The sequence below is a fragment of the Aptenodytes patagonicus genome, chromosome 4 (genome assembly GCF_965638725.1).
Source record: "Aptenodytes patagonicus chromosome 4, bAptPat1.pri.cur, whole genome shotgun sequence".
Classification (NCBI taxonomy): domain Eukaryota; kingdom Metazoa; phylum Chordata; class Aves; order Sphenisciformes; family Spheniscidae; genus Aptenodytes; species Aptenodytes patagonicus.
Genome location: NC_134952.1, coordinates 78950000 through 78964637, shown reverse-complemented (window position 1 = coordinate 78964637; position 14638 = coordinate 78950000). Strand labels below are relative to the sequence as shown.

Below are 14638 nucleotides of genomic sequence, written 5' to 3'. Positions count from 1 at the left end.
TCAGAAGTCAGGTAATGGGATTAAACAGGAAGAGAGAAGTGACATGCATCATAGGTAAACAACAGTCATCAATCTCTTCCTGTGGCAGCATTAAAAAAAGTATAGTCACTCTACTAGGCTCTGGGACTCCCCATAATCAACTAGAACTTCAAATTTCCCTTTCTGAATATAAGTGGTTAGTACTAGAAACTTTTAATCAGCGTAGTGGAAGAGGGGGAGGAATTATGTGACAGACTACTGCACCTAAGAATTTCTCTCTTAGAAAGAAAAGATAAATGAAGGTGAAAATGTACTTGGTGAACCATTTAACACTTTAAAATTATTTTTGAAAATTTAGTTTGCATAGTGAGCACACCAAGTTACAAAGCACACAAAGTCCTTAACTTGCAAAACAGATTTATTTCACACTTATACAAAGTTCATAGACATTTTAAAACGCTTACAGTACTATAGGTTACACCTACTGCCACTGAATATGTTAACAGGGGACTTCACAGGTCTCTTGAGTTTTCCGGGGTCCTACACAATCCCTGTTCTCCCACAGGTTTAAGCCTACTTCTGTACAGGTTAGAGAGGGTCTGTCTGGAGTTGTTCAGAGTACAAAACTTGGAGGACTGGGGCAGAATGTGCCAGGTCTGCATCTGCACGCTGAGAAGACGACACGTAAATGAACACTTCTCCTTTCTGCTCCTGAAACTAATAATTCTCCCCCTGCTGGGCCCTTACAGCTCATGAGAGCTGAAGCAGCGGTAATGAGGAGGTACTCCAGGAGCTGACTCTTCCTTTCTTCTACAAACCTCGTTAGAGGGATCTTAACAGATACTGGTGAAATACTGTTCTTTCCCTCTTCTTCCCATTGAACCCTTCTGACATTTTGCTACCTACTTGCCGCTTCGCTGTGAGCAGTAACAAACTCGCCTTCAGGCGCCTTATTAGAGAGAGACATGATTTAGGATTATACCATTTCCCTGCGGTTTTGAAGCCGATCGTCTAATCGGGACCCAAGGATAAACCCTCCTGCAGAACCACATAATCTGATGTCATGTTGCGTGTCACTGCTCTATCACCAAAATACAGAAGGGAATGTGGCTCTCCAGTAAGTCCTAGATTGGCAGTATATGCAAGAAATAGTCAAGAAAATGAAGGTACTCCTAAAAAAAAAAACCAAACCTGTGATGTCTGAAATGAATTTGGATTGCATGGATCTAAATATATTCAGTGTTCCACAGATGTCCAAGGTGAGCTATTTTTTCACTTCAGATGCGAGTCCTCCCTGCAACTTGACTGTAAACAGCCAAAGACAACATTTACCCTAGCGTATCATAGAACTGAACTTTTTAGGTACCTAAAATCCTGGCATAACAGCCGCTCTGTAATGTCTTGGGAGTAAGAACAATGGCACAAGATGTTGGCTGGTTATACAATCAACTTTGATAATCCAAGCAGGTTACATTCAAGTAAACTAGGTTTCAGGTGATCAGATCAACAGAAGAACATCTACTGCTGGCACACAGCTCCAAATGAAGAACCAAATCTGGTTATCTACACTTGCTTCCCGTTAGGTCCAAAACCAACTTGCCGTGGGAAAACAGAGTTTCACACAGAAATAGACAGATATGCAATTGATTTTTAGAGTCTTTCATGGAAATAAACAAAAGGAGACAAATACCAAAAGATAACCTAAAAGCCTTAAAAGGAATAAAAATACTGTGCTTGCACCTTCATTCTGTAGCCTTAGGAAAGTCAAAAGTGGCCTTTCCCAGCAGCAGTGGGAATCTTCACATCTCAAGTGAAATGTCTTTTAGTTAAATAGTTGAAACACAGCGGTCTTTATCCAAAATGGCAATCGATACAATTGTCAAGGGGGAGGGGAACGGACCGGACCCTGCCTTGCAGGTTCGGTTCATCCTCCCTTTTCGCTTCTGCAATATCTCATTTTAACAGTTCTGGGTGCTGAAGCTCCCCTTCCCCAATTAACTTCACTGAAAAAGAAGAATGAACCAAAAATCTGTCCTTTCAGACTTTCTTCACATGGCAGAAAATATGCAGGAGACACAAGCCCAGTTTTTAAGTCTTTTCCAGGTTATCTTTTGGAGCAGCTGTATAGCAAGGCAACAAATATTAATATAAGCTAGTTTTCTTCATGATTCTCAAAAACTCTTGCTCACTTACTTCTCCATCTCCATCTCGATCAGCTTCATCAATCATTTCCTACAAAACACATTGTACATTTGATCAGGCAGTGGACTCTAAACACAAGATCTTCCATTCATTAAGAGAACAACAAATCAGAAGCACTTCATGTGAAAACAACTATGTATTTGATTGCTCTTCATATTTCTGACCTCTCAGCCCTTTTTGTATAGGCATACATTTGCACCCAATCCTTAGGAGCTACAGGATTGGTCTGTGCCTGTTAGAAAAGCTCTGGCAAATCAGAATTTACCTGAAGTTCTTCATCTGTTAAATTTTCTCCCAGCTCCTTGGCAACCCTTTTCAAGTTTTTAAATGAAATTTTTCCTGTCCCATCATCATCAAATAACCTGAAAGCTTTCAAGATTTCTTCTTTTGAATCCTTTTCACTCTAAAACGAGTAAAACATACGTTAATTAGAAAACGCCTGCCACCAAGATGCTCCTTTTCAGCATTTTTTTATGCTGTCACAAGAATTTGTATTAAGAATTCCTACCATTTTTTGCGTCATCATAGCCAAAAAGTCTTCAAAGTCAATGGTGCCACTTCCTTCTTTGTCAATATCTGCTATCATTTTCTTAATTTCTTCCTTCTTCGGCTCAAAGCCTAAAGCACGCATCGCAACCTGCGCCAAAAAGCAGTTCTGTTAGGAGGCCACCAGAATTATAGTGTCAGCAGCTGCACTAACGCTTGTTTCATTTCCTCATCCAAAACTGTAATAACAACTCACTGCGATGAAAACATCTTGGTATCTCTTACCAGCTTGTTTCATCTTTCCAAACAGTAATAGTGTAGGTTTGATACTCTTAAGACTCAGACATATTTTCTCTTTAGATCCATGTGGAACATGGATATATTTCTGAAACTAAGAGAAGCTTTTTGTATCTGAATTAGGTAAAGGTTCCAATCTGCATAGTTCCTAAAGGGACTGGATTATCAAAATGGGACTTCAAGGGAGGTTGGAGACCAGAGATGTGATCTCGCTCCATTTGAAATTAAGGGCAGAACGCCCATTAATTTTGATGGGTGCAGAATTACATGCAGTTAACTCACTGCAGTTAACAGTACACAGAGAGAGAAGAAATCCATACGCATAGCTCTTGGCACTTCTGGCTAGGTGGCGGGGAGGGGGGAGTGGGAGGGGCTGGGAACCGACAATACTCCCTAAGTCTCTCAGCCTCAGCAAAGCAAAGACTGTTGTGCTAGTTGAGGAGAAGAAAAGCAAACTTTCTGAGCCTTACAGAGCACAAGCAAAATATTGCTGTAAAAACAGGCATTTAGATTGTTGTACAAATGCTTAATATTTACATTGTTTACAAACCAGGCTCTGGCATTTCACCAGCCTAGAACAATGATTTTGCTACTTGGGTGTTTATTAGTAATTTTACAGTCCTGGTGTGCCAGATGATTACAGCGTATTTGATTCAGAGAATGAAGTTTCAAGAACACATAACTAGAGGAAGATTTTTGAACTGTGAACATTCGTTCTTCCTGTGTGCTCCAGTAGAAATCAATAGTTAATATCAGGCAGAAATTCTCTCACTAAACACTCTTCTACTGGGAAGTGCCAACTCACCAGAAACTTAACGTTTAACTGAAGTGTGTTTTCTGACCAGTTTCTTGCGATGGGACAACTGAAAATGTTCCATTTTGTCTTTCAGAGGGGAACACTTTCTATTGTAGAATAATGGATATTTTGAATTAATTTTGATAAAGAAAAACATAGCGTTAAACAGTTGATGCCAGAACGTTTCAGTCCATTTTAAGAACTGTATTTTAACATGTACAATCTGTGTTCAGAGAACACGCTCTCCTTAACCAAGTATAAGCACTTCCAAATAAATCCTGAGATAAGCCACAGGCTTAGGTAACTCATGCTTCTAGGTTACATATGCAGAAATTGAGGCAGAGTGCATGTATGTGAGAAATCAAGGTCAAGGAGGTAATTAAGATAAAAGGTTCATGCTTTAAAAAAAATCAGACACATAAAAACATAGGGAGAGAACCGAGAATAATCTTCCCCCCGTACTACTGTGTGTATGCATGTGCATGCACACACATACTACCTGAACTGCTACTGAAATGCAACTTGCATCGTGTTTTTTTTTTTTAAATCAAAAACCAGGTAATTTTTGGATTACGTATATGAAAATATGGTTGTGTCTTTCCTGAATGTGTGCAAAATCTGTGTTTTGTTTCGAGATGAAGAAAAAATTTGGTATTCTGACATTCATCCTGAAACAACATTGTTTCCCAGAAACAATCTCAGTCAGTCATGAAAACTGAAATGTGCACTGCGTGTACCTAAGCAGAGGAACTGTTTAGTTCCTCTAATGCTCAGATATTCAAAGCTATCTGACCTACTATCCATGTATGGGAGAAACCCGTCTGCTCTGAAGTATTACATACAGAGTGTTCTGAAGTTAACCATGTAGTACACCCCCAATTCAGTCATGACAGCAAGCCATCATTCTTGTTCGTACTCCAAAACTATTTAAAATAGTAAGGGCTGGACAAACAGAAAAAGCGGCTACAATTTTGAGATCAAAGGTATTTCCATCCAAGGAAAAAAAAGTTTGAAAACCTTCAGTTCTTTTATGTCGATGCTTCCAGATCCATCGGTATCGAACAAATCAAAAGCTTCTCTGATCTCCTGCTTTTGCTCTTCTGTAAGTTCAGGTTTCAAGCCACTTTTCTTCCGCTGGGCTGTACTCAAGCCAGGTTTTCTATAGTTAGATGCCTTCAGAAAGTGAAGGAGAGAAAAATAAGAAATAGCCCACTCCAGGGAAAATTCAAAACACAACTGAATTATAAATAACGGTAAAGCTGTAGCAGAAATGAGACATTCTTTGCTGCAAGTTGTAGACACTGGGTCTCTATTCTCATTTTCTTAGGTTATTCTAGAAAGAAAACAAGCTGAAGACTTTGTTACTGGGGAATACGCATCTGGGCTTCACATTTTGTTTTAAACAGCAAGATTATCAATTAAAGGAGTAATGCCAGAAAAACAGGTGGGCAGTCTGAAAATGAACACTCCACTGAGGTGACTAAGACCCTCTGCACCTCCTGCCGGTTGCTTTGATGTGTCAGGAGTGGTTTCACATGGAAAACATGAGTAAATCATCCTCACAGCTAAAAAGGCCAGTGTGTAGGATCTTGACTGTAAGTGGGACTCAAATTCAGCCACTCCTCAAAACCAGCACTGAAATGGGATGTCTGAGAGCATCTGCTCTGTTGGAACAAAGTTTCAAGGGAGCTCTAGTCTGCCTGTCCACCAACTAGCTGTGGTGCTAGGTAACAACATGCTGTGGTAGCAGTGAGATCAACACAAAATCTGTCCCATAAGGAGAACTAATCTCCTTGTGCTGAGCTGGTGCATTATTATCCAGGACACTTCTGAGACCTTTCCTGCTTCTGGTGTAAGCTAGCGCAGTACAGGGTTCTCCCCCCCCCCCCCCCCCCCAGCCTACTGAGCAGGAAAGATGTTTTCCTCAGGTACAAGTTTTCTTCTAAACCAGCAGCAGACAGATTTTAGTCCTTTAGTCTTGAATCTGCACAGATTCATGGAAGGAAGGGCAGTCCCTCCCAGCCCCAACTTCAACTGGTTGGGCTTTATAAAAGTAAATAGAACAAATACCAAGAAAGGAATTTGTTTTCTAGCTACTGGTGAGCAATCTCTTACCAAATTGGTACCACTTTTTGACTGGGATCTCTTTTAAATACCCAGTGTGTAATACAGGAGATTCCATTGTGTGATATTTGGAAATGAAATTTTGTATTTTTTAACACGGTATGTCCCTCCCAGGTTGGATTGCAAACCAGTTTGTCTAGCACACCTCTTGACTTTTCCTTGCTATTAACACAAGCATCAGATTTTTACTCCTTATATTCCGCTCTGGGAGAAGCCCACGTGAGACCTTTTCCTGACTGTAAAGAAAAAAAATGCCAACATGCTACCTGAACCTTTTTTCTTGCATCCTGCGTATACACCTACAAATCTAGTGAAAATGTTGAAGATCCTGAGGAGCAGCGTGCACGTTGCTTCCTGTCCCATTTGTTGCAAAACCGAGTTGTGCAAATCCATTTTATGTTTCATCTTCTCGCCTGGCCGATGCCATTTAAGTGTGCCACATGCTACAGGGGACTGAACGAAGCGGAGGAGGTCAGCGAGCTGGGCGAAGGTTAACCAAGCATACTGCCTCCGGCTTACCCCGCAGCCTGAAAGCAGGTGACATATTTTGCGATTCTTGGTGCTTTATCGGGGGCGTTTCTCATGGTGCCAAGGGGGTTGTTTTGGGGGGGGGGGGGGGCGTCTCTCCTCTCCCTTTGTGGCCGGGGTGTCGACTTCCGCCTTGCGCGAGGAAACCAAACAGCAGAGGCGGCCTTGGCAGCCTGCGCGGTCCCCGCGCCGGCTCCCCACCGCCCTTCGTGCCCAGCGGCTGCCTGCCCGCCCGAGGCCGGGGAACGGCAGGGTGCTCCGGGGCCCTGGGAAAGCCGAGCCCCGGCCCGCGCCGCGGGCACAGGCGGGAGCTTGCACCAGCCGTTCCGCGGGAGGCGGCGAGGGGAAGGGGAGCCCGCGGCGAGGGGAAGGACGCTCACCATCTGGCCGCGGCCGCAGGGACGCCGCTCCGGGTCGGGACGGCCCGCTCGGCCCCGTCGCTCCTAAGGGCTCGGTCCGGTCCGGCCCGGTCCGCCTCGCGGAGGCGAGCGCACCCGCCGCCGCACGCAACGAACACGGGCCGTCCAATGAGCGAGCCGGACGTACCGGGGAACCCGCCCCCCTCCCTTAGCCCGGGCCAATGGCAGCCGGCGGGCTCGTGGCGTCAGCGGGAGCGCGGGGGCCGCTCCGCCCGCTGGGTGTACAAACAAGCGGCGGCGGCGGTGTCCTGGCAACGGGGCGCGGCGCGTGCGGTGGCGGTTGGTGGCGCGCGGCGGGGCCGCCCGTTGCCGTGGCTGGCTCGCCTCAGCCCAGCCCAGCCCAGCTCAGCTCAGCTCAGCCCAGCCGCGGGGAGCGGAGGAAAATACAGCCGAATCGGTGAGAAACCAGCACCTGCCTGCTGCGGGGCCGGCGAGGGGCCTGGGCCGGCTCTCCAGCCGGGAGGAAGCGGCCGGGCCGCCACCAGGCCGGAGCAGGGCAGCTCGGGGGCGCCTGTTGAGCGGCCTCGGCTCCTGCCGGGGTGCCCTCCGCCTCCCCGCTTGCGTGCTGGCCGCTTCCAGGCTGCGAGTGACGGGGGGCCGGTTCACCACGGGCGTTTGGGTTCGGCTACACTCATCTAGGAAGCTCGCTCTTCTCCTACCTTAGTAGCAATAGTGCTGGCTCTTAGGTAGGCCGGTTTAGTTGCAAGCAGCGCATTTTCTACCCGTTTCTCACTGTGCACCAGTGCTGGTACAAGAGAACATGTGCACACGCATGCATGCAAGACACTTTTTTTGCCAACATTTCACAGGAATACATTTGGAAAACTGATGTAAAATTTTGTTGTATTAGTTTAGCCTTCGTGGTTGAGGTGCTGTTAAGACCAAGTGAGTAATAAGTGTTTGGCATACCTCTTGTATCCCAGAGTTCTTCACTTGAGAGCCCTAAAACCCATGTGTGTAAACGTGAACTGAACGTAAGGTCGAGTTTTATTTTGCTTGCAGGGACAGGTGATGAGGCAGGCAGCAGTAGGTCAGCAGGCAAGTTAGCTCAGCAGAAGCCATCTGTAGTTGGTGTCTCACGCCTGGCTGTCCTTCACTACCAGTTTGTTTATTCATTCTCCAGGATGCCTCCTTCTCTTTGCTGACCTCACTTGTGTTTGACTCCGAAACGTAATTCCACTCGACCCTTTACCTTTTCCACCTCAGACTGGATGGAAAAAGAGGTAAAAGGTCAGGGGATGGGGGCGATGAAAAGTTGAATTTTGGGTCTGCTGTATATTGGTTCCTACAGCAGAGGGTAGTGTGATGTTCTTGCCAAAATAACACGCATAAAACAAAGAGGGGGAAGGAAGTATCACAAAATCATAAATCTCACATGCCAGAGGTTGTGCAAGCAATGAAATAAAAACATTCTTTACTGTAAGTGCATGTTCTGCCTTCATCTGGTTTTGCAGCCAAGCCCTGGGTCCATTTGGTTTAGGTTTATGGATCTGCAGGAGTACAGGCTGGTGTCCAAAATGAAGGTACAGTTTTAAAGTACGAGTTTAAGCTGAAAGTAAGGGGCATATTTTTCAACTTCAATTTCAGAGAAAATTTTAGGTAAGCAACTTGTAGTTGGCTGCATTGAGGTTTGGTGGAAGTGCGTTGACTTGATAGAAGGTGCTGCGCTAACTCTAATTAATCTGTCTCATAACCAGCCTTGGTTTCACGTTCGTTGAAATAAAAATGCTATTCTAATAAAACAATGGCTCATACTGCTGAGCTGAACCCTCGTTTGGGAGTGACTGGCGAGTAAGAAGTTCACTGTACTGGAAAATGGAAAACCCTTTCCCACCAGTCCTTCCATAGTTGTCTCCCATCCAAACAGCAGCGTGGCCTTCTGCCCAGAACTATGTGACAAGGACCTAGGTAGTGAGAGAGCATCACTTGGTCTTTCAGCATAGCTAATTTAGCTCTCTTCTAAATTTTATGAAGAGAACCATAAATTGGTTATTTGTTCTTTCTATCAAAACAAGAGCAGGTTGAGAAGTGACCATTACTAGTTGAGAACTGCTTGAACTCAGAAACAGTGATCTCAAATCAAACAAACAAACAAAACACAACAAAAAAACCCCAAACCCAAAACCAACAAAACCCCACCACCAACAACAAAAGCCACCGCCCCCCGTCCCCCCCAGAAAAAAAACCCAAATTACTGTCTTAGTAAATCCTTAAGAGAAATCAGATGGAATGAGTTTTTGGGGGAGTGGAGGAAACGTTTCATACTGGATTCCATGTTCCGATGATTATTATTTAATCGTTTCAATTTTTTTGTTTGTTTCAAAACAAACTACCTGTGATATTAAGCTAAGGATTCCAGCTAAGAAAAAAGAGGCTTTTTTTATTATTACTACTGGAAGTACTGATATGGATACGTAGCATGGCTAGACCATTATCACAAGAGATTGCCAAGAAAAATTTCTAGAAAAACCCTTAAGCAGGTTGGATGGAGGTTTTCAGACGCACACTCCCAGTGCAGTTTTAAAGTCAAAAGTAGTTGCTTATCTAAAACTCCTTTTCTTAAATTGTTGATTACGGATAACTATAGACTAAAATAATTTCTTGGTTAATGATTCTTTTGGTACTCCAAGATGTATCTAGTAATTGAAGGGAAATTCTGTTGTCAGTTTGGGCTAGACTAGAACTTTAGGTCTGTCAGCATATAAAGGTTATTTCTGACTGCCTACTCTGCTTTTTTAATTCATGCTTTGTCTTCATTTGAGTTAATAGTCAGATGGACTTTCATTGAGTGGGGTGGAAAAAGAGTTTTTTGGATTTGGAATAGCTATGCAAAGGGACCTTTAGGGAGATGAAATAAATTATTTTAATCTGAGCATAAAAGGTATATGGCTAAGGCTTCTTAATTCTTGGTGTGTATACTTTTTCACTTAAGAAAAAAAAAAGGAAGCTTTAGTTTAATCCATGTGGTCTGCCACAGGAGTGTGGTATGGAAGGGATTTCAAGGGAAAGAAGACTTTATTTTTGTCATGTTAAAACTGAGTAGTAGATCAAAACTTTAAAGTCTTGGCAGTTTGCTTTGTGAGGTATAAAGAAGGGGCATTCTTTTTCATGCACATTTAATGAAGTATTGGTGCGTGCTAAATGGAATAAATAGAATTGGAATAAAGTAAGTTTGATTATGTTTTTCCAGATTTGAAGGTTAAAGTCAGTGGCATAACTAGTGGTACCAAGATGGATCTGTACAGAGCACTTTGGTTTTGCACATAATTGTCCATTCTGCTCTAAGGAACTTTTGCTGTAAGTAAGGCAAATAACTGAAATTCCAGACAGCCGGTCAGGAGAGAAATGGTAGTTCTATAGAATCTGCACTGCTTCATGTTTAAGAAACCACTGGAATTAACAGCACTGTACTATCTGCCAGCAAGAAAAAGTTCCGTGGTATTATAGCAATGCACCATTTCAGCACCGATGTGCATCGATATCTCATAATAAGTGCACAGGATGAAGAACTGTTTTATACAGACAGCCTCACAGGAGAGCTGTGTTCAACGCTAGACTGTTAATTTAATTTTTTGGTGATACGTGCTCTGGAGTGCTGTGAGGATGGGGCAGTAAGTTTGTGTTCTGTTCACAGGTGTTGCCTGCTGCCCATGGCTTTCAGGGATGTGAATGCAAGAAGACATATTGGACTCCAGCAACTCTCATCCTTAGCGTTAGCTGGAAGAACATTATTGGGGCCAATGAAATCATGTAAATTCATTGTGGATGAAAGCACCAACCAAAGCACATTGATTTGTTCTGCTGTTAGACTGATTGAAAGTTTGGATTTATCTAGTGCTGCTGGACAGCTTCTTAATGAAACCATTCAGGCACAAAACAAGGAGTTCAAGACCGGGATGAGTACCCTGTTGTTTCTCATTGGCGCATGGAGCAATGCCATACTGGAGTGCCTCCAGCAGAATGTTCCTGTTTCGGCAATAGTATCTGTGATGTCTGAGGGGTTGAACTCTTGCTGTGAGAGAGTCCAGTGTCTTCAGATATCAATACATGATGTAAATAAAGAACTGTGTTCTAGCAGTGTTAGGCCAAACGCTTTTAAAAGCAAAACTTGCCAAATTGGACCGGACAGTCTTCTAAATCCTCAGAATTTCCCGTATTTTCAGAAAGATGTTCTTGCACCAGAAGAAGTAATCCCAATAAATTCTTGTTCCCATCAAGATGATTGTAATTTTAACAAGTGCCTGGTTTCACCTTTGGCCGGCTTTGGTTCAATAGCTTCTCTTGTCAAACCAGCGGGTGACAAAAGTACATCTGTGAGTTCTGGAAGTGGTGTTATCCCATCCAGCTGTAACAAACAAAAGTTAACCCATAGCAGATACTTCAGCACTCTAGGAAAAAGCCATTTTTCAAGTCAGCAAGGTAATTTTCAGGGATACCTTTCAGGACAATCAGCAGATCCATGTGAATGTTATGGTTTAGGACACCTGGCAGTGACTCTGAGCCATGGAAATCAGGCTAGCATGAAACTGCTACAAAGCATTGTTGCATATCAACAAGAGAGAGCAGAAGGCAGTGGCTCTTCCCAGTTTAATATTGCAGAAATTGTGACATGCTGTTTACTGGGCCTGCCTGAAAGCTATTCTTGTGTCTTCCCAGGCCTTGTTACGTTAGTGTCACCAGAACAAGCCACAGTTATCAAATACTTTGAAGACAAACCCCTTCGGATTCTGCTAATGGACGGTGACCTAACTGAACAATATCGTCACTTAGGTTTTAATAGACCATGTAATGTAAGGACCGTCTTGGAGCATCCTAGCCTACAGGAAGGCAGAGCAGGAGACTTGTGGCTAAGCAGCATGTTAGATATTCTGATAAGCTTTGAAGTAAACTTGGTTTTGGTCAAAGGAAATGTGTGCGAAAACTTAATGGAAAGATGCATAGCAAACAGTATATTGGTAATTGGTTCTGTGACTCGGGATGTGTTGCGTGCCTTTGGGGAGGTCACCAGCGCCCAAACAGTGACATACCTCACCCAGGTGAATGCTTCTTGTGTGGGGAGCGGGGCCCAAGTGGAGCTGTGGAAGGCCTGCGATGGGCGTGCAATGGATCTGGGTGAGCTTGTGCCAGTCAGGATAAAAGTGCGAGGAATTCCCTTGCTCACGGCCGTGCTCACCACTACTGTACCTTCAAAGATGCAGCTCATTGAAGACCGCTTCTGGACTTTAGTGTATCGACTCCATCATGCTTTAAATGATGAGAAGGTGTTTCTTGGTGGTGGCGCAGTGGAGCTCTTGTGCCTTAGTCACATTCAGATGCTTGCAGAACAGCCTTTACAGCCAGCAAACAAAAATGCTGTGAAAGAGTTTCACAGTCCTTGGCTGGTGGCATCTGCGACAGAGTATAAATCAGTTGTGCTCCAAGCATTAGCGAGCGGCTGGAAGCAGTATCTTTCAGTGGTTTTGTGTAACACTGCAAAAGCTGCATCGGAGTTGGAAGCGTGTACCTCAGTTGATCATCACCTCAAAAAAGCAGCTGACTGTGACTCTCCCTCAGCATATATATTGAAAGAGTTTAGAAGAGGGGATCTGCTCAGGGGTGGTTCTGGTCCCTTCGCTGACCACGGAGACGGTTTAAAAGTTTATGATAATGTTACAGCCAAGACAGAGGCATGGCGGAGAGCTCTAGACTTGGTGCTACTAGTGCTTCAAACAGATGCCGAAATTATCACAGGTCCCAAAAGGCATCAGCTATTGAACTCGCATGTGTCAAGTGAATTTATGTTTTTATAGGACTTGCAGGCTTGCTTTGTAAGTCCATGAGTCAGTGGAAGAAGTCCAGGTGCAACCTACATTTCTTCATAGTTTATAAAGCAAATATTTAGATGTGATTATGACTTCAGAGTGTAACAGCAGAAATCAGAATGTGAGATAGTCACAAGGTAGATACAGTTTCCCATTTCTAGAAACGGGAGTTAAAAAACAAACAAAAATCACTTGTGGGCTTACCTCTAACGCCAGCCATGCATTTCTAACTAATGATACTGTCTGTATGGATAGATTAATTCAGTCAAACTGATTTCTCTAATCTTATTTAGCAGAGCAGATGCGCAGTTCTTTTTTTCATTATAATGAGGAGCACTGGGCAGGTGGGTACATGTCGAGTCTAGTCGGGGAAAAGTTTGATACCTTGGATATGCTTATGTTCTGAACACACGCTGTCTGTGTAAGGTATTTGGACTTGTGTTCTGTAAATTGTTCTTGTTTAATGTCTTTTAATGTCTTCTAAAGAAGGGTAGGGATTTCTTACGTAACATTGGCATACTTGTGTTAAATGAAAGAATATATATAACAATTTTAATTAATATCTTGCTCTTAATTTCTGTACATTGCAAATGTAAGAGTTAAACTTGCAATAATTTATGAGCGTTACATTTTAGGCTAAGAGATTGTATTAGTATATTCTACTTTTGCATATTTATAGGGACCATATGTCTCCTATTTTCAAATATATACCCTTTGGAATGTCTCTCGTTTTGACATAAATTTAGGCTGAATCCTCCCTTTTGGTATTATACAATGGATGTATCTGTGGAAAACACAAATTTTTCTTTTATTACATCACGAGTTGGATTTTTAGTTTACTTCCTTTAGGCTCTTTCAGTTACTCTTGCAGAGAGGAAAATGTTGTATGTTTTAGTTGTTGGCTAAAAACTGAAAATGAATCTATTGTGATGATTGAGGCAACACATTTTTACTGTGTTTCAGCACTTAAAATTTGAAAGCAGAGCCACGGAGAACTGGCGCTTTGTTGCAAGAGAGAGGTGTGTAACTATGGAGATATTTTTTCTGAAATTGGAATTCTGAATCACGCTTAAAGTGAAATGTCTCGCCAGCCCGGTGAAAACAGAATGGAAAAAGAATGGAAATGGTGATACTAAAGCAGATTCTTGCATTTAGGAACTTTTTCATTAAAATGCTAATGGCTGGCAGTACTCGGTTAAGCACTTACTCATTGTGACTGCTGGTGCTGGTGGCCGACAGTCCTGTGGTGAAAGCTAAGAATTGGGGTGGGCTAAGGAGTGTTTTCTGAGTCGTGATTCAGTGGAAAGGCAGACAAAACCCAAGCGGTTATTTTACTGTTAGAGCCTTCGCTGCTACTTACTTAGCATTTTAAGTAGATGTTTTTTCCTTCTGGACTTACTTTCCTTGCGGCATCACCCCACTGCAGAAGACATCTCAGAGAAGAGCTATCAGCTGCCTCAAACCCCCGTGACCACTGGCAGTCCCCCAGTTGACTTATACTGAGCCTTAACACCGTTCTCTGCCTCTGTTCCCTGTCGGAGTTGCTCCTTCCTCCTGGGAAGGCCCTTCCCCTCTACCTGTGCATTTCACGGTACCTCATTCCAGAGGGCTTGAGTTAATGAAAAGGAAAGACGGTTCCTAAAATGTCTCCCTCATGGTGCCAACACTTTGGCATTATATCCCATTATAATTGTCAGTAGATATCTGACAGTATCTGATATTTTCTACCTCCCTCGTGTTCTCCAAATTTTTTTGCTTCCTTTGATGTCTTCATCCCCATAACACATAACTCCATAAACCTACACTGCATTCTGCTAAAAATAGCCCTTTTTGAGACCTGCAGCTTATGGGTCTCCACATCTGGGAGTTCCCCGGAGAGGTGGGGTAGGCTACTGAGGTTCTAAATTAACCTTAAGCATGAGATGAAATTGGGATCCTTAGAAACAGCTTTTGAGTGTTGAACTGACGAGAAGCCCTAACTTCATTTTTATGAAGAAAAAAAGCCA

General features: G+C 43.3%; 2 protein-coding genes across 2 annotated transcripts; one reads left to right on the top strand and one right to left on the bottom strand.

Annotated features, from left to right (window-relative positions):
* Positions 1-379: 379 nt before the first annotated feature.
* LOC143159829 (uncharacterized) lies at positions 380-6875 on the bottom strand. The gene is made up of 5 exons (XM_076337265.1): positions 6793-6875; positions 4778-4933; positions 2690-2818; positions 2447-2584; positions 380-2211 (listed from the first exon to the last, which is right to left on the bottom strand). The coding sequence occupies exons 1-5, from the start codon at positions 6793-6795 to the stop codon at positions 2122-2124; spliced, it is 516 nt and encodes a 171-aa protein (XP_076193380.1). The 5' UTR covers positions 6796-6875; the 3' UTR covers positions 380-2121.
* Positions 6876-7145: 270 nt separating this feature from the next.
* Positions 7146-13220, top strand: BBS12 (Bardet-Biedl syndrome 12). The gene is made up of 2 exons (XM_076337670.1): positions 7146-7228; positions 10466-13220. The coding sequence occupies exon 2, from the start codon at positions 10482-10484 to the stop codon at positions 12618-12620; it is 2139 nt and encodes a 712-aa protein (XP_076193785.1). The 5' UTR covers positions 7146-7228; positions 10466-10481; the 3' UTR covers positions 12621-13220.
* The last annotated feature ends 1418 nt before the right edge of the window (positions 13221-14638 follow it).

Bases quoted from the DNA above. Each gene is read 5' to 3' on its own strand.
- LOC143159829 (XM_076337265.1), bottom strand. The intron at 2,819-4,777 runs GTTTTCAAACTT...TTTTTGGCGCAG, and splicing joins TCGACATAAAAGAACTGAAG to GTTGCGATGCGTGCTTTAGG. The intron at 2,585-2,689 runs GTAGGAATTCTT...TACTCGTTTTAG, and splicing joins CTATGATGACGCAAAAAATG to AGTGAAAAGGATTCAAAAGA.
- BBS12 (XM_076337670.1), top strand. From the start codon at position 10,482: ATGGCTTTCAGGGATGTGAATGCAAGAAGACATATTGGACTCCAGCAA.